The sequence below is a fragment of the Nicotiana tomentosiformis genome, chromosome 1 (genome assembly GCF_000390325.3).
Source record: "Nicotiana tomentosiformis chromosome 1, ASM39032v3, whole genome shotgun sequence".
NCBI classification, from domain to species: Eukaryota; Viridiplantae; Streptophyta; class Magnoliopsida; order Solanales; family Solanaceae; genus Nicotiana; species Nicotiana tomentosiformis.
Window position 1 is genome coordinate 55,733,346 of NC_090812.1, and position 17,259 is coordinate 55,750,604.

General features: G+C 36.6%; 1 protein-coding gene across 1 annotated transcript; it reads right to left on the reverse strand.

The window, feature by feature from the left end:
- Positions 1-14,532: 14,532 nt before the first annotated feature.
- Positions 14,533-15,656, reverse strand: LOC104103572 (auxin-responsive protein SAUR36-like). The gene has a single exon (XM_009611488.4). The coding sequence runs from the start codon at positions 15,267-15,269 to the stop codon at positions 14,784-14,786; it is 486 nt and encodes a 161-aa protein (XP_009609783.1). The 5' UTR covers positions 15,270-15,656; the 3' UTR covers positions 14,533-14,783.
- Positions 15,657-17,259: the final 1,603 nt, after the last annotated feature.

Genomic DNA, 17,259 nt, shown 5'->3' on the forward strand with positions numbered 1-17,259 from the left:
TGGGGAGGAATTTGCAAGTTTACAGGGACTATCATATGGATTTTTACGATTTCCAAAAAGCCTAGTATTATATTGCGTTTATCAATATGACACCCCATCATCCACTGGCATTCCTTCAAATGCTTGAAGTCCCAAAACATTCGTAGGAAATTAAATAAGCGATTAGTAATGGCACCTATATAGGATCTAGGAACTAACCTTTGCCTAAATTTGAGGTTAATCAATGTTGGTTCTTTTCTTTACCTTTTCACATTTAACGTGTTGCACACCCTTGTGTCGCTTGTGAGGTATTTTTATCCACTAAATAGCATTTTGTAAAATAGAGACTTCTTATTTCTTGTATACTCGACTGGTTTTTGTTCATATTTGATGTGAGAAAATTTTGGTCTTCACCTTCTACTAAGATCATTCTTCTTTTCTTCATAATCTCTCTTTCATGCAAGGATTGTCAAACTCTCCCACCAACGAGACTTTTCTTTTATTGTAATAAAATCTCATTTGCATACAATGATTGTCAAACTCTTTTTTTCAGCGTTATTTCCCTAAAAAGAACATACTGCAGGCGAGCTAGCATGCGAGATACGGATTCGGCCGAACCCAGTAGCTTTGGTCCAAACTATGTATTTGTCTTAAAAAATTCATTAAATATGAATAAATTATCAATTTAGAACCCACTAACTTAAACAGACTAATATCCTGAACCAATAAACTTCAATTTTGAATCAGTCTATGACTGTATGTGAGTACGACACAATTTGTATGTAACTTTCTTTTCTTCTTTTTACCTCATACTTAATTAACACTCCGTTACTATTATACATGACTAAAATTAGTTGTGAATAATTATTAATAAGTGGATCGGGTATAAGTTCATCTTAATTTTATAGCAAGAGATAGAGTGCCTATTAATGCACTTGTAAAAAGAATACCCGTACGTCGTAAAAGCATTTCCAAACCATTATATTGTACAGATGAACCATCTGCAAAGGAATATGAAAAAAGAGGGTACGTAAACTTTATGCTCCATTTGGCTAATGGAGGACCACCCCTTAAATACTCTGAGGTCCAATCTAGTTGCTAGTTACCCCTAATGTTTTGTGGAGGTATTAGGGTTTGACAGTAACAATCAAATGGAGCCAAGTGAATTTTCTCTACAATATGTGCTCAGCATCACTAGAATAGATTCTCTCACTAATTCCTTCAACATTGTGGAAAAGGACATTTGTGGAGATGAACTCGTTGACGGAAAATTCTTCTTTTCATTTTTTTCCCTCTTCAAAACGTTGAAAAATATCATTAGTATGAAACTGGACCATACATATTAAAATTGAGTGCATACTTTTTCTGTGAGATGCAATTTGTGTACATGGAAATATTCATGCAGATTATTTCAGACGCGTTGATAATATCAAATGAGAATAAAGAGTTTTTTTTTTTCGGAAAAAGAAGAAGAGAAAACTTACATCACCGTGCTAAACTAATATTAGACCTTATTCCTAATATTACCAAAAGTATTTCCTTTTTTGGGGAAAAGAATTGAATTTGTCAATGTATTATACTTTGGGTCCATCCCCGATGTTAGCAAAATATTTTATTTTGCCCTTGACCCTCCAATGGAGTTTCATCCTTGGGGTAATTTTAAATCACATATAGTCAGAAGTTGTTAAAGCGGAAAATTTAGTTTAGACCTTTTTTTCAAATATTTGACACATGGGGGTCACTCGTTTATACAGTACATCCTCGAGCTCTATCAATGTCAACGGAAAATACGAGGCAATTTGCTAATGTCAAAAGAATGAATGAATAGTCCAAAGGTACCAAAGTATAACTGAACGTGAAATTGAGCAATTTCGGATAATATATATAGGAGTAAATTTGAACATTTTTTTTTCTTAAAAAATACTATTACTTTTTTCTTCCTCTTTTAAAAAATATGACCTTAAATATTCATTCATTGCATTTAACGCTGCTAAAGTACATAAGTTGCGACTAATACTCTCCTTAAACTTAATATCTAACGAGTGTGAATAACATTTTTCAAATTGATATATTTTTCCCCATTTTATGTGACGCGCAGTATACATGACTTTTCGTAATAGTGAATTGAAAATGAAACAAGTACCAAAATATCTATATACCGACTTTGACAGGCAGGATAATTAAAAAAGATAAAAATTACATAATTAGAAAAATATTGACCTGAGCGGTTTTGGTTTTGATGATTGACAAAGGAACACATACATGAACCAGGTTCATGGACAGTGTACACAGGTGACGGGCAACAACAACAACAACATACCCAGTCTTATCACACATCGTAAGGACACAGGTGACGGGCAAAATCAAGCAAAAGGCATGCACGTGAAAGGATAAGTATAAATGGTTATTTCTGATAATCCGTGAACGAAAGTGTTGCATATTTGATAAGGAGCAGGACTCCTTACTTGAAGAGAACTCTATCCAAGATAAGGAAATAGTTAGAAGTTGAAGATAACTAGAACTCTTCCATCAAGGAAGAGTAAAATATTAGAACTCTAGTTAATCCTTATTCTACTAACTCTATAAATATCAGTTGAGTTCTCTTTTACAGGTGATGCACACATACTGAATTAAGCACGAATTGAGAGCAAAATAGCAAGGCATTTTGTGAGCAATTCCTGTGAGATTTAAGAGTGCGATCCTGAAGCTATACGAACCAGGTTGAAGAACCAACTCCATAAAGAGTTTTATGTGTCTTTCTTTATTTCTAGTTCATAGTGTAGTGGGCGTTTTGAGTTGTACCTTTCAGCTTTCTAAGAAGCAAATTGTACTAAGTACCTCAGTTGTATCTTTCAAGTTAGAGTTAACTTGAAGTAGTCGCAACAGCCTGTAGCGTATTTCTATAAGGGTTAGAGTTAATCCTTAGGTTTGCAAGAGGTTGTAAACTCTAGTTGTATTGTTCAAGTTAGAGTTAACTTGAAGCAGTCGCAATAGCCTGTGGCTGGTTGCTACAAGGGTTAGAGGTAATCCTTAGGTTTGCAAGAGTTTGTAAACTTTGTTGTTGGCTCACAGTTGTAGTGAAATATTTGAGAAAAATCCTAGTGGGTAGTAGGGCGTGGTTTTTTTACCTTTTGAGCCGGGTGTTTTTCAAGTAAAAATCCTTATGTTCTTTACTTTCTGTAGTATTTATTCGCAACTGTAGTGTAAGGAACGCATAGAAGAATCAGGTCCTTCAATAACAAGTGCACGCAAAAATCAGACATCACACAAATCACTCCCCCCTCCCCTCCCCCTCCCCCCCCCCCCCCCGTGTCATATTGAAGTATAAAACATCAATTGGTATCAAATCAGGTTATCCTTGAAGGAAGGATTTGCATCTATACCCAGTTTTTGGGCCACATTTTAACATATACCCGCTTTACAAAAAATATTACAAGCGTACCCACTTTTCGGGTAACTTGAGGCATACGGGCCTGAAGTAGCAAAAATTTATGTCTAAAGTTTGAACTTTAGAATTTTTTGCCTGAAGTGTAGCCTTATCAAAGCAAACCTTCAAATATTTTTGCCTGAAGTTTGGCCTGACTTGCAAAGGCAATCACACAAACTTCAGTTCATAGTGCAAGGGAAAACTTCAGTTTCCCCTCACTTCATAGTGCAAACTTCAGACAAATTAGTTTGAAGTTCTTCAATTTGTAGTGCAAACTTCAGGAATTTCAGTTCATAGTGCAAGGGCAAACTTCAATTTCCCCTCACTTCATAGTACAAACTTCAGACAAATTAGTCTGGAGTTCTTCAATTTGTAGTGCAAACTTCAAGAACTTCAGTTCATAGTGCAAGGGCAAATTTCAGTTTCCCCTCACTTCATAGTGCAAATTTCAGACAAATTTGTCTGAAGTTCTTCAATTTGTAGTGCAAACTTCAGGAACTTCAGTTCATAGTGCAAGGACAAACTTCAGTTTCCCCTCACTTCATAGTGCAAACTTCAGACAAATTAGTCTGAAGTTCTTTAATTTGCAGTGCAAACTTCAGGACAAATTAACTTTTCAGTGTAACTAAGAGCTGGTTTGGCATCACATCGGGCTTTACCCCATGGGGAACTCTTCATGTTCTTCATACTGGATTTGGAACTTCTGTATATTTAGTATGAGATAAACACATAACAAGATGAACTAGAGAGTATTTGTTGCGCTCTCGATGCATTTGGATTTGTATCTCGAGCTTGCAAAATAAAGGATTGTAAAATTTGTAGAAGCCCACGTTTTACCTTCTGTTGACAGGGTTTCTGAATTCAAATAGAGAACAATAAAAATACTCTGTTTTGTTATTTTATGACAGTATTTGATCAAATATAGGTTAAGTTGTTAATTTGACTTCACATTTTATTAGTGAATATATTAAAGTAGTGGTTGAAAAGATAATTTGATAGACAAAAAGAAGAGGAAGAAAGGAGCGCATAGGTCAGGAAGAAGAAGAGGAGGCGTCTGAAGTTGTTAAAATTAGGGTATAGGTTAAATAATTTTAAAAATATGGGTATAGGTTAAATGGGGGCGACCAAATACGGCGCCCCGTGCAATTTTTGCTCCTTGAATAGGCTAACACCTTTGGAATAGATCAAGATGAGTGCACTACCTGAAAACTGTAAAGAGCAATCCACCATTAGGTCACCACTATCCGATGATCACTACTATTGCTTATGGAAGGAGAGGAGAAGAGATCACTTGCAGATGACTAATGGATGCTTCAAATGTGGTAAAAAGAACCACATGATCAAGAATTGTCCTATGTGGAAAGTCGAGTGGATTAAGGAGAGATCTAATAGAAGAAACAGAAAGAAGGAACATGTTCATGATAAGAAGAAATACAACAAAGGGTCATCCAAAGCAATGCTTACTGCATGGGAAGAATGTTTAGATGAGGACATTGATGATAATAATGATGATGATGATGATGATAGTGAACGAGCTCTTATAGCAATTCAAGAATCTGAAGATGAACCTGATAAAGAATCTGAGATTAATCTTCTAAACCTAAAGGATAAAATTATATTACTTTCTAAAGATAGACTATCAGAACTATTGCTGACTTTAATTGATGAATCTAAGAATATAAGTTCTGAAAAAGAACAGTTGTCAAAAGAGTGTAACATTTTAAAAGCAATGTGCAAAACCCTGGAAATTAGGGCTTGTGAAACTAAAAAGAAAATATTGTTTTGAAGAATCAGGTTCATGCACTTGACACGACTGTCTTAGAACTTAGATCTGATAATCTAAGATTGAAGTTAGGAACATGTAAAGAAATAGCTAGTATCACACAACTCACACTAGAAAATAATTTAGGAAAGGTAAAATATGAGCTATATAAGAGGGATTAATAGGTAAGATTCCTAACAGAGGATCTGAACAAGGTCAAGCATGAGTTAGACAGAACTTGTAAATGGAACAGGTCCTCTGGTGCACTTTCATGGCTACAAGAACATCATACTAGCAATAGAAGAGGACTTGGCTTTCGGAACTCTGCACCTAAGTGGGATCCCAAAAGCAAGTACCCCACACTCCCTGAGAACAAGATTTACACACACTGTGGTAACACTGGTCACTATAAAAGTGAATGCACTGCAAAAGAGAAGGCAAGTCAAAAGAACAAAAAAATTGTTATAGGGAAAAATAGGCTGCCAAGTTGGGCTAAAAAGAATGTTATTTATCCTTTTGCCTATAGAAAGGGATCCAAACTAGTTTGGGTTTCTAAGACTAACCCCTGAATTCTATTTGCAGGTCCAAGTGAAGAGGAGCAGCCAAATATGGTATATGGATAGTGGCTGCTCAAAGTACATGACAGGAAGCAAGAACCAGTTTCTTTCACTTGAGGACCTTAATGGAGGTAATGTCTCCTGTGGAAATGAAAAGAAAAGAGGTGAGATCATTGGGGTTGAAAAGGTAGGTAAGACTGATTCTCACTCTATTAAGAATGTCTACTTGATAGATGGACCGATGTACGGTCTAATAAGTGTATCACAATTGTGTGATAGAGGTAACATTATAGCCTTCACTTCTACAAAATGCTTTGTGATTAATCTTACCATTGACAAGATAGTTTTGTAGGGAAAAAGAAAGAACATCATATATGTTATGGATCTGTTCACACTTTCAAATAATGAACTCACTTGCTTAAGTGTGTTGGATAATGATTCCCTCCTTTGGCACAAGAGACTTGGACATGCCAGTGTAAGCCAACTCAACAAACTAGTCTCCAAGGACTTGGTGATAGAGCTGTCTAACATTAAGTTCAAGGAAGATAAAGTTTGTGAGGCTTGTACAAGGGGGAAGCATATAAGATCCTCTTTTAAAAGCAAGAAAATGTTAAGTACCACCAGAACGATGGAACTGGTCAATATGGATCTTTGTGGACCAATGAGAATATTGAGCAGATATGGTAAGAGATATGTTATGGTGCTTATTGATGATTACTCTAGGTTTACTTGAACACTGTTTTTAACATCTAAAGATGAAACATTTGACATGTTCATTTCATTTGTTAGAAAAACTCAGAAACAACTTGGTAATCAACTTGCATCAATTAGGTATGATCATGGTACTGAATTTGAAAATACTAACTTTGCTGAATTTTGTGATGAGCATGGCATATATCATAATTTTTCTGCTCCTAGGACTCCATAGTAAAATGGAGTAGTTGAAAGAAAGAATACGAAATTGGTGGAAATGGCTAGGACTATGCTACTTGTTAGTATATTGCCCCGTAGCTTCTGGGCAGAATCTGTGAACACTGCATGCTATATCATAAATAGGTGCATGACTAGACCTCTTATTGAGAAGACTCCATATGAGTTACTTAAAGAGATAAAACCAAATATATCCCATCTTAGGGCATTTGGATGCAAGTGTTTTGTGCACAATAATGGAAAAGACTCCCTAGGTAAGTTTGATCCCAGAAGTGATGAGGGAGTATTCTTAGGATATTCTTCATATAGTAAAGCTTATAAGATATATAACAAAAGAACTATGTGTGTAGAAGAAAGTGTGCATGTTATTTTTGAAATTAACATTCTTTCTAAGAGGCAGGAACAAGATAATGAAGAGATTGGAATGACAGGAAACTCAAATGATGAAGCCACAGTCCAGCCTGAAGTTACATCACGGGAAGGAACAGGTGATGGAACAGGTCCTTCCACCCAGGGCAACCTGATAGGGGGAGCTGACTAAAGAGGAACTGATCCTCAAACCTCGAGGGTGACTGTCCATGAACCTATTCCTTAGTAACAAAACCAGGAAGGAACATCCAAAGAAATTGACACTATTATTGCAACATCCACGAAATTAGATTTGGATGAATCTGGTTCATCTGTTAATCAGAAAGATGTATAGGAGAATGATTGGATCTTTGTTATATCTTACTGCTAGTAGACCTGGAATTATTTTTAGTATAGGCCTTTGTGTTAGATTTCAGGCAAATCTAAAAGAGTCTCACTTGAAGGTTGTCAAGAGGATCTTGAGATACCTAAAAGGCACCACTGATCTTTGCCTATGCTATCCAAAAGGTAGTAAATTTTATTTAGTGGGTTATACTAATGCTGATTATACAGGTTTTCTTTTGGATAGAAAGAGCACTTCAGGTATGACACACTTTCTTGGCTCATATCTTGTATCTTGGGCCACCAAAAGGAAATAATCTATGGCTTTGTCTACTGCTGAAGCCTAGTTGTAACCCCATCATTTTTTATAACACCGGTGTAATTAATATGATCAGAACCCAATCCATCACAAAAGAACTAAGCACATAGATGTTGGGCATCATTTTCAAAGGGATACTTTTGAGAGGTGTTGAACACTGTGGAATTTTGTGCTACTGATAAGGAAATTGCTGACATCTTCAAAAACGCTTTGAGTATGGATCACTTTGAAAGGAACATGTTAGAATTAGGGATGATTAAGATTACCTAAAAGAAATCGGTTCTAACTCAATGATTGGTTAGATAATTTGTGAATTTTGTGAATAATTAGATTAGATATTGCTCGGTCTCATGCTTTTATTAGTATACTCTTGTGCCATATGCTAAAATGTCTTACTGATATCTAATGATATTATCCTTATTTTCTTGGAAAAAAATCAGTCTTACACAAGAGAACTTTCAGTAAAGAACCTGGTTCATCGAGCTTATAAGGTATGTTTTCTACACTCCGCATAATTTGAAATAACTGCATATGGATCATGAACTGAAAAGATCCTACTTTATCCCAAACTACTTTTGAACTAATTAGTTACAAACGAACCAGTTTCGTCAAGAGTCCCATGCGCCATAATTGCCGAAATATTTGGGGAAGATTCAGATGTCTTTTCAAACTGAAACTTCCAATGTGATTAGACTTCTAGACTTCAAAAAAAGGTGTCGTTATACACTCAACCTTTCCCTCTTTAAATTGATCTGACCTTACCCTCTTATCTCAAGTTTTTCGAAAGATCAAAATCTCCAAAACCTCTAAATTCTCTCTATTTCTCTCAAGTTTCTGAACTGATCAAATGGAAAACACCCATAAGAATCCCAAAAACTCAGAAAACCCTTACTCACCACCCAAAGAGCCTTCACCCACACTTTTAACCACCCAAACCCCCAAGAAAAAGCATATCAAAATAATTGCATGCAACACAGTGGCCAGTAGAGAACACGCTAAGAAATTGAGTGATTTGCTACAAGCCAGTCAAGCAAAAGAACCCTAAGAATTTGATGAGTCCTTTAAGTCTGTGACTGAAGAGGAAGAACCAGTTTCATCTGAAACTGAGTAGGTAACTTCTAGGTTAAAATATTTTGGTGTTGCTTCTAAAATTGTTGAGAATCTTAAAAATAGGTTTGTGTTGGTTTGTACGATTGATGGTGTATAAACTGGTGGATCTGAAAGAAAATGATGGTAAAAATGAAAAAGGAAAAAAGAGTGAGGGTGTTGAAGTACATGTGAGGGGTAAGGGAGAAGAAAGAGTGGTTGGATCTCCTTCACCCACTCTTGTTGGTTTGACTGAAGAAGTTGGAGAAATGATTGTATTAAGTGAAGAGATTAGTGATAATGAGGAGACTATGAATGAAAGTATGTGGATAGAATCATAGGAGATAGGTGATGGTTCTGGTGATAGAAGTGTAGCAGATGGGCTGGTTAGGTTAAGGAAACGGTTTCATGAACTAGTTCCTTCTTTTGCTAAAATAGACAAGAGTCCTGATCTGCTGCAAAAGGTGTCAAATAGTTACAATCAAAAGAAGAAGAACAAAGTTGGAAAGACTGCAGGAAAGGGCATGGGTGTCACTAAGAGAAAAAGTGCTCCTTCTATCCCTGTAGCAACTCCTCCCACAAGAGGAAGAACTACAAGGATCTAGAAGAAGCACAATGAGGCCAATGTAAAAAGGGCCTTTGCTAAGAATGCCAAAAAAGTCGCTTGAAAAAAAAAGGCTGGTAAGCCAGGTGGAGTAGTCCAGATTGAGGAGATGAACCTAGTTCTTGAAGATGAATATGAGGATGTGGAAGTACCCACACCTAGTTCCAAAAAGAGAAAAACTTCTCAAAAGAATTCTCGAGAAACAGAGGTTAGGGCTGAGGGATCAATTATGTCTAAAAGAATTAGGTCTTCCAAAAAGAACAAGGAGGCTCAAATAGTGGAAGAAAATGGTTAAGGATGCTGAGATTGAAAGGTTGAAGAAATGATTGGCTGAAGTAGAGGATGAGAGAAACGCTCTCAAGTGTGAGCTTGCAAAGTAAAAGGAGAATAATGATAGTATTCTTCAATATATGTTAAAACTGCTTCAAGCCAAAAACCAAGAACCTGGTCCTTCCCAGTTTTAAACCCTTTCTAAGCCTAGTTTATAACCAGTAACCCAAGTGGGATTTTTTTGTTTTTTGATCATGGTTCTATATTTTTATTTCTTCTTATACCTTGTTGTAGGATCTTATCAATCAATAAAATTCACTGCTTTTGCTCTAATTGTTTGTTGATATTTCTTAGATGGCTAATATCCTTAGATTAAAAAAGAGAAAATTGAATCCATGATTGCATTTGAAGTAGCCCCAGTATCCATGAGTGATATCTGTTAAAATCTTGTTACTTACCTTAATTGTGAAACTTTTCGATAATGCCAAAAGAGGGAAGATAAGGTGTGCTTTTGCTTTGGAATGTGATGTTTATAACCTAATGAATCTGGTCCTTAATGATTTATGACTTTAAATGAAAAGTGTTCTAACATTGTGTTAATGTTGAGCTGAGTTGAAACATGTTCCATGCTTATAAAAAGCACTGAGTTTGACATCATCAAAAATGGGGAATTTGTTGACCTGATCAGTTTTGGTTTTGATGATTGACAAAGGAACACATACATAAACCAGGTCCATGGACAGTATACACGGGTGACGGGCAGAATCAATCAAAAGGTATGAACATGAAAGGGATAAGTATAAGTGGTTATTTCTGATAATCCCTGAACGGAAAAGTAGCATATTTGATAAGGAGCAGGACTCCTTACGTGAAGAGAACTCTATCCAAGATAAGGAAAGAGTTAGAAGTTGAAGATAACTTGAACTCTTCCACCAAGGAAAAGTAAAGCATTAGAACTCTAGTTAATCCTTATTCTACTAACTCTATAAATATCAGTTATGTTCTCTTTTACAGGTGATGCACACATACTGAAGTTAAGCATGAATTGAGAGCAAAATAGCAAGGCATTTTGTGAGCAATTCCTGTGAGATTTAAGAGTGTGACCCTGAATCTACACGAACAAATCCATAAAGAGTTTTATGTATCTTTCTTTATTTCTAGTTCAAAGTGTAGTAGGCGTTTTGAGTTTTACCTTTCAGCTTTCTAAAAAGAAAATTGTACTAAGTACCTGAGTTGTATCTTTTAAGTTAGAATTAACTTGAAGTAGTCGCAACAGTCTGTGGCGTGTTGCTACAAGGGTTAGAGTTAATCCTTAGGTTTGCAAGAGGTTGTAAACTCTAGTTGTATTGTTCAAGTTAGAGTTAACTTGAACAAGTAGCAACAGCCTGTGGCTGGTTGCTACAAGGGTTAGAGTTAATCCTTAGGTTTGCAAGAGGTTGTAAACTCTAGTTGTATTGTTCAAGTTAGAGTTAACTTGAACAAGTCGCAACAGCCTGTGGCTGGTTGCTACAAGGGTTAGAGGTAATCCTTAGGTTTGCAAGAGTTTGTAAACTTTGTTGTTGGCTCAGAGTTGTAGTGAAGTGTTTGGGAAAAATTCTACTTAGTAGTAGGTCGTGATTTTTTCACATTTTGAGATGGGTGTTTTTCACGTAAAAATCCTTGTGTTCTTTACTTTCTGCATTATTTATTCCGCAACTATAGTGTAAGGAACGCATAGAAGAACTAGGTCCTTCGATAATTCAGTGCACGCGAAAATCAGACACCACACAAATCACCCCCCTCCCCTCTTGTATGGTATTGAAGTATAAAATATATCTCAAGAATGGGATGGCAGTGGTCCACCGGCAAGCTCGTTCTGATCTTGGACGCAGTACATTTGAATCTTGAAGCACCACCACGAACGCTATCGCGCCTCCGCCTGCGGTGCGGTAAAGAACCGCCATGTTATGCCAACAGCCAACTCCGGTGTGTCAGCTTAGTTATCGTTATCAAACCACTACTGGAAACCCCAGCGGTTGTTCGGCTACGTAATCCCCGTCTGCCTATCTCATACTCCCAAAGAAAATTTTTCTTTCTTCTTCCATATGTCTTTCCTGCATCTTTCTTTCTATCCATAGGTCGGCTTCGCGCAGATAGATCTTTGTCGGGCGAGATTGGTGCCCCTTGAGGTACGGAAACTTCCCCTTAAACTGATCAAGCTGCTTTACATAATGGTTCTGGCACTTTGAGTTGTTACCAATAGTAGTGTAAACAACATCCCCAAAACTAGAGCATGCAATATCCCTCGGTGTCTTTATGGTAACCAACATGAGGAAAGATCATAGCTGGTCTAGGAGCCGAAAGAGCTCAACTGACTTAGTTGTAGAGGTGCCGTTGGGGAATTCACACGAAAGGGAACGAGGAATTCTCAACAAAAGAAGTGCTATATGAACCGTGTTCCTTCTTATAGATATCACCGAAAAAGCAGAATACTAAGAAGACTTTGTCTCGCCCACGCCCAGGAAAGAAAAGATCATATCAGCAACGGCTTTCGAGTAGAGGAATTTTTTGCTTTTCACCAGGAAAAGAGATGCTTCCTTCCTCTTACTTTCTTTATTCGATGCGGCTATTTATCTAGTTGTGTATATAAAGAAGAGTTCTTTCTTCATTCAAGGAAAAGTTCCAAACCTTTTATAAAGAAGGAGTATTCGGATTGCTATTTGAAAATACTTTCAATACAAAAGTGCTCCTTCCGGCTATACTCTAGTTGAACAGTCTTAGTTCAGTTTGAGAAGTCAAGGAGGCACGAAGAGCTAACAAAGAATCTTTATATTTGACTGTCCGAAATAAAAAAATTATGAGATAAAAAGCAGATGGATCATATCCCCTATATCGAACACTCATTCCTATCTATTGATAGAAAGATCTTTGTCAAATACCGAGCTTTGCCTTTTTTTAGGAATTATTCATATCAGAAGCAGCTTTTCACAAGCACCCCACCCCATACAACTAGTTGGAGGGGGAGGGGGGTTATTCGCCTTTTGAATCAAACAAAGTAAGTAGTAGGAGTTTCATAGCAAAGTCGCATCCGTCCCATCGCAAGCACCTACAATATCATGATCACATTGGTTTACCCTAATTTCTTTGGTAGTTTAACGTAATGTCGCCCCTCCAACAAGAAAAGGTATAAATATGGAAACTTCTCTGCCATTTGGATCGGAGAATTTATGGAGAAAATCGAGTTTTAAATTCCCAGAAGCGACTATTGTTTATTGGTCCAATGGCCTCACTGCTGGCTGTCCCTCTATTAAAATATTGGGTAAGTGGCGGGGAATTACCCGTATTTAGTACGAGTAGAGTGGAAGCAGCAGGTATCGGTCCGTAGAACCTATAAAAAGGAGATAGAAATCCCCGACCCGATACTTGTTAGTTTCGAATGAAGAACGAAAAGTACCATGCCCTAGCAAGCACCTACTCATATCAAAAAGCGAGACTTTACTAAACAGCGCGCTAAAGTTAGAGCAGCTCTTTTTCGCGATATAGGTGTAATTTAATTAATTTAGTATTTAAGGTCTTCCCTCGTCAAACGAATAAAAAAAATCAGGTTGGCTTTTCGTCGTGCCGATAGGCGAGAGGTGTAAGCACCGTAAGGTATGAAGCGATATCGATATCCAATCCCTTGCTTGCCTCTTGAATCTTCGTATTTCCTGATACTTTCTCAGTAGCAGCTGGGTCCGAGATAGAACAGAAAGTTTGAGTTCAGTTCTTTCTTTCTTTGAAGGCCTTTGAAAGCTCCAAGACATATATCTGCTGAGTCGTCGGACTTATCCACCAAGGGATTCATGGAATTTCTGTGGATTGGGTTGGGAAAATCTACCAAAGCTAGGCAGATAGATAGACTCCTTTCCCGCTGCTAAGGGAGAGTCTGAATCATGGACCTGGTTCACGTTTGAAAGCAACAATTCTTCTTCCAATTTCGTACATCAAATTGTGTATATAAAGAAGAGTTAGTCCTTCTTCAAAGAGATAAAGTCACGCGGCCCCTCGAAATTGAGGCTTCATTCATCGTTAGAATCCCGGGGCGGGCAACCGAGTCGATGTCAAAGAACCCGAGCGAGGAAATATCGGACCAAATCTGCTTTTGCACCATGACAATCTCACTCAAATTACAGAACCTACACATATTAGTATAGTATACCGGGGTCCGGGCAGAAAACAATTTCAAATGAAAGCAATTCATTGTATGAACTCTTTTCCTTTCCATTTCACAGGAAAATGAGGCTGAAGTGTCGAAAACTCTCTTTCTCAAAAGGATAAACATTAAAAGAGGAATAAGGGCAATCCTGACCAAGTTGCAAATGCTTAAAGCATAAAAATTCTGCAAACTGACTATCAAAAATATTATTTCTTAACAATACATTTTTAAAATAAATTTGTCATCTTAACAGCTGGACTACAATTAATATACTTAGCAGATGACCTAATTATCCAGGGGAAGAAAATGAACTAATTATTATTTAATAGAAACGTCAACGTTCTCTTTTACTAGTAATTTCTAAAGAAAAAATCAAGCATGAGGATTACACACATCAAGCTCAATATTAAAGAAAAGTTAGTATAATAATTTATGCAGGTTTAGTATAAGAAAAATAAAAATCAATTTTCTATTCTGCTTTTTTTACTTTAGAAACTAGCTAGCAACAACTGCAGAACTTTAGTCCATGCTCTCTAATTTCTCTTTCAAACTTGGTTCCAAAACCACACCTTACATTTCACTATCCATTCATAATTAAATACTAGTGAATTATGGTTTTCTTATTCATGAAATTGCTTAACCAAATACTCAGATAGGTAATTAGCAACTGAACGCCTACCAAAAAAATGGTACTATTTGCACACACACCAAAAAAGGCCAAGAAAAGCAAAATATACTGGAAAGAGATCGGAAGTTTCCTCTATACTGTACATCAATAAACTACTCTTACATCAGAAGTGAAACCTCCGAAATTTAAAAAAGACAAAAAAAAAAAAAAAAAAAAAAAGGTGTAATTAACAAAAACTACAAAAATGCTTAAAACAACTCTCAACTGTCTCTGAATAATTATCGTCATCATCGTAGTAATCCAAATGCCACTGTTTCACGCTTTCAGCTCATCACTTTCATGTTCACATTGTCCGGGTTACCTGACCCGACCCTGTTTGATCCGGGTCTGGACACGCTCAAACTCCGAGATCCGACAAGGAATTGTGATACCACCCGGGTGATTAAACCCGTATTCTTCTTCAGCATCTCTTAGCAACTCAGTAAACAAAGGGTGATTTATGTATATTACAGGAACCAAAACCCTTCTGTAATCACCATCTTTTTGTCCCACATAAACTGCCAAGTGACCTTTAGGCACCGTTACAGCTTCCTTTTCAATCGGGTCTTGCCCGATTTGCATGTAGCTCCGACCCGACCTGGAACAATGAGCTTTGTTGCATATAGCCTTGGCTCTTGTCTTAAGGCGTTGGGTCCAGCTCAAGAGCCTAGAAATGGATTTTGTACCCCAACTTGGAATTGGGTCCAGTCGGCGGTACCTCGCCGTCGAACGCCGTCGCCGAAACATGCATCGGAAAAGTGTGGTGACCCGGTGTTTGAGCATAAAACCACGGAACTTGCCCATGCTTAATTACTGTATAACTAGGAAAAGCTTAAAAAAATAATATAAGAAAGAAAAATTTGTAAGGAAAGGAGTTGTTTTATGGTGGGGTACTCTTTTTAAGAAAAAGGCCAGGGATCAGCTATGGACATAGTTAATAACCTGAAAAGGGTATGGCAAATTTCAGAAAGAGAAGTTGGTATATTGGACATGGCTATTATTACAAGTCGAGTTTTTCATCAGATAAAAGTTTGTGTAGACTTCAAAAGGGAAAAATTAATTGAAGGACAAAGAAATTGGTTGAAAAAGAGCAAGTTTTGAGAGATTGAAGAAACTATTTTTTCCCCTTTTGGGTGGAGGTAGGAGGTGAAATAGAAGATGTGGAGTCTGAGAATGAGAGAGATGAAGAGGTGAAGCAGAGCCATTTATATATAATTTTACTCCACTTAATATTGGCACAAGAAAACAAACTAGGAGTACATGTACGTATACTACGGAGGACTAGTAATTTTTTACTTTTAATTTATGAGTATTTTAAACAGCAAAGTATTTGGAGGGTTGCGTGTTTTATGTTTATTGGGAGGTTATGATATCTGGGTGTTAGCAGCAGTCACGTTATTGTTTTTGTTGTGGTTTTTAAGATTCAAAGTAGGAGGGCTTATGTTAACAATCTGAAGTGAATAGAGGCTGAAGAAATTAAATGTGACTTCCTATTCTATTAAAAGGCAAATTAAAGATATGTTTGAATTCAAAGGACCAATAAGTTGAGGATACGTAAAAAGGGTACGTTTTGCTTCAGCAAATAGGGGAAGTTTTGTGAGCTAGTGACGCATTTGGCAGTTTCAACTTTAAACCCTGTAAGTTACTCTATCTTCTACCTTTATCGTTTTGCGCTAAGTTTTTCTTTTAATTTTATCTTTACTCATTGACACTATAAATAATTTTTCACATGATTTATGATTACATAATTACATTCATCATGATCTAATGGTGTAAAAATATTTTTCATTAGTAAAAGTTAAACCTTTCCTGTTACATGTTTTCTTTTTCTTTTAATTTGGGTGTGTAAATGCTAGTATGTGGCTAGTTGACAGAATCTTTAGCTTAATAAATTTGTACTATGTTTGAGAAAATAAATACTCTATCAAGTGGGAGAGCTTAATAAGAAACTGGCATTCAAACAATATATATACTATTAGATAAAGTTCACAAAAAAGTAGATCCAAGATAACTGGTAACACATTAATATGTTTCTACCTTTCACTTTTTTTCTCCTATGATTTATATTTAGTCCAGGACATAAAAGCAGCGGCATTTAAGCAAAATGTCATTTCTGGCATAAATCATTTTTTCATCCAATGATTGATCTCCGATATGAGCCCCGATTAACTTAGATTCGCATTGCATAAAATTCATTAAAGAGAAGCGCTCCATATCAAAACTTTTTCCATTCCCAAATTACAGCTCGAACTCGTGTCCTCTTTGCCTAAATTATCCGTACAAGTTAGAAATGCAAAAGCAATGCAATTGGAAAGAAGAAAGAGACAATGAAAAGAATAAAGTGCCAAAGAAAGTTTCATGAAGATAAGGAAGGCGATGCGTTTAAAATCAGGGATTGAATGAGGCAAAGACCACTGTTTCCTTTGAATTAAATTTATGTATTGTCCTAACGATACGTGATACCCTTTAATACAAAGATAACAATATAAGTATTTTGACTATAAGAATGGGAATGATAAACAGAAAGAATGAATAAGATAAAGTAAAACAAGCACAAGAAGATATCTTTGTATATGAGAAAAGATCTTTTGTTCCAATCTATTCAGTTTGTGCATAGCTTACAAGGATCCCCTCTTTTATAATAGATGGTCATTACTTTCTTTATAACAAAATAATAAAATAAAGCATATAGTGGAGGACCCATGATGATTTGTCTCTTCCTCGATTCCCACCAAGATTCTCTCTCTTGGTGCGGTTGTAACGGCTCTTGTCTGTGAACTCGATACTGGTTCGA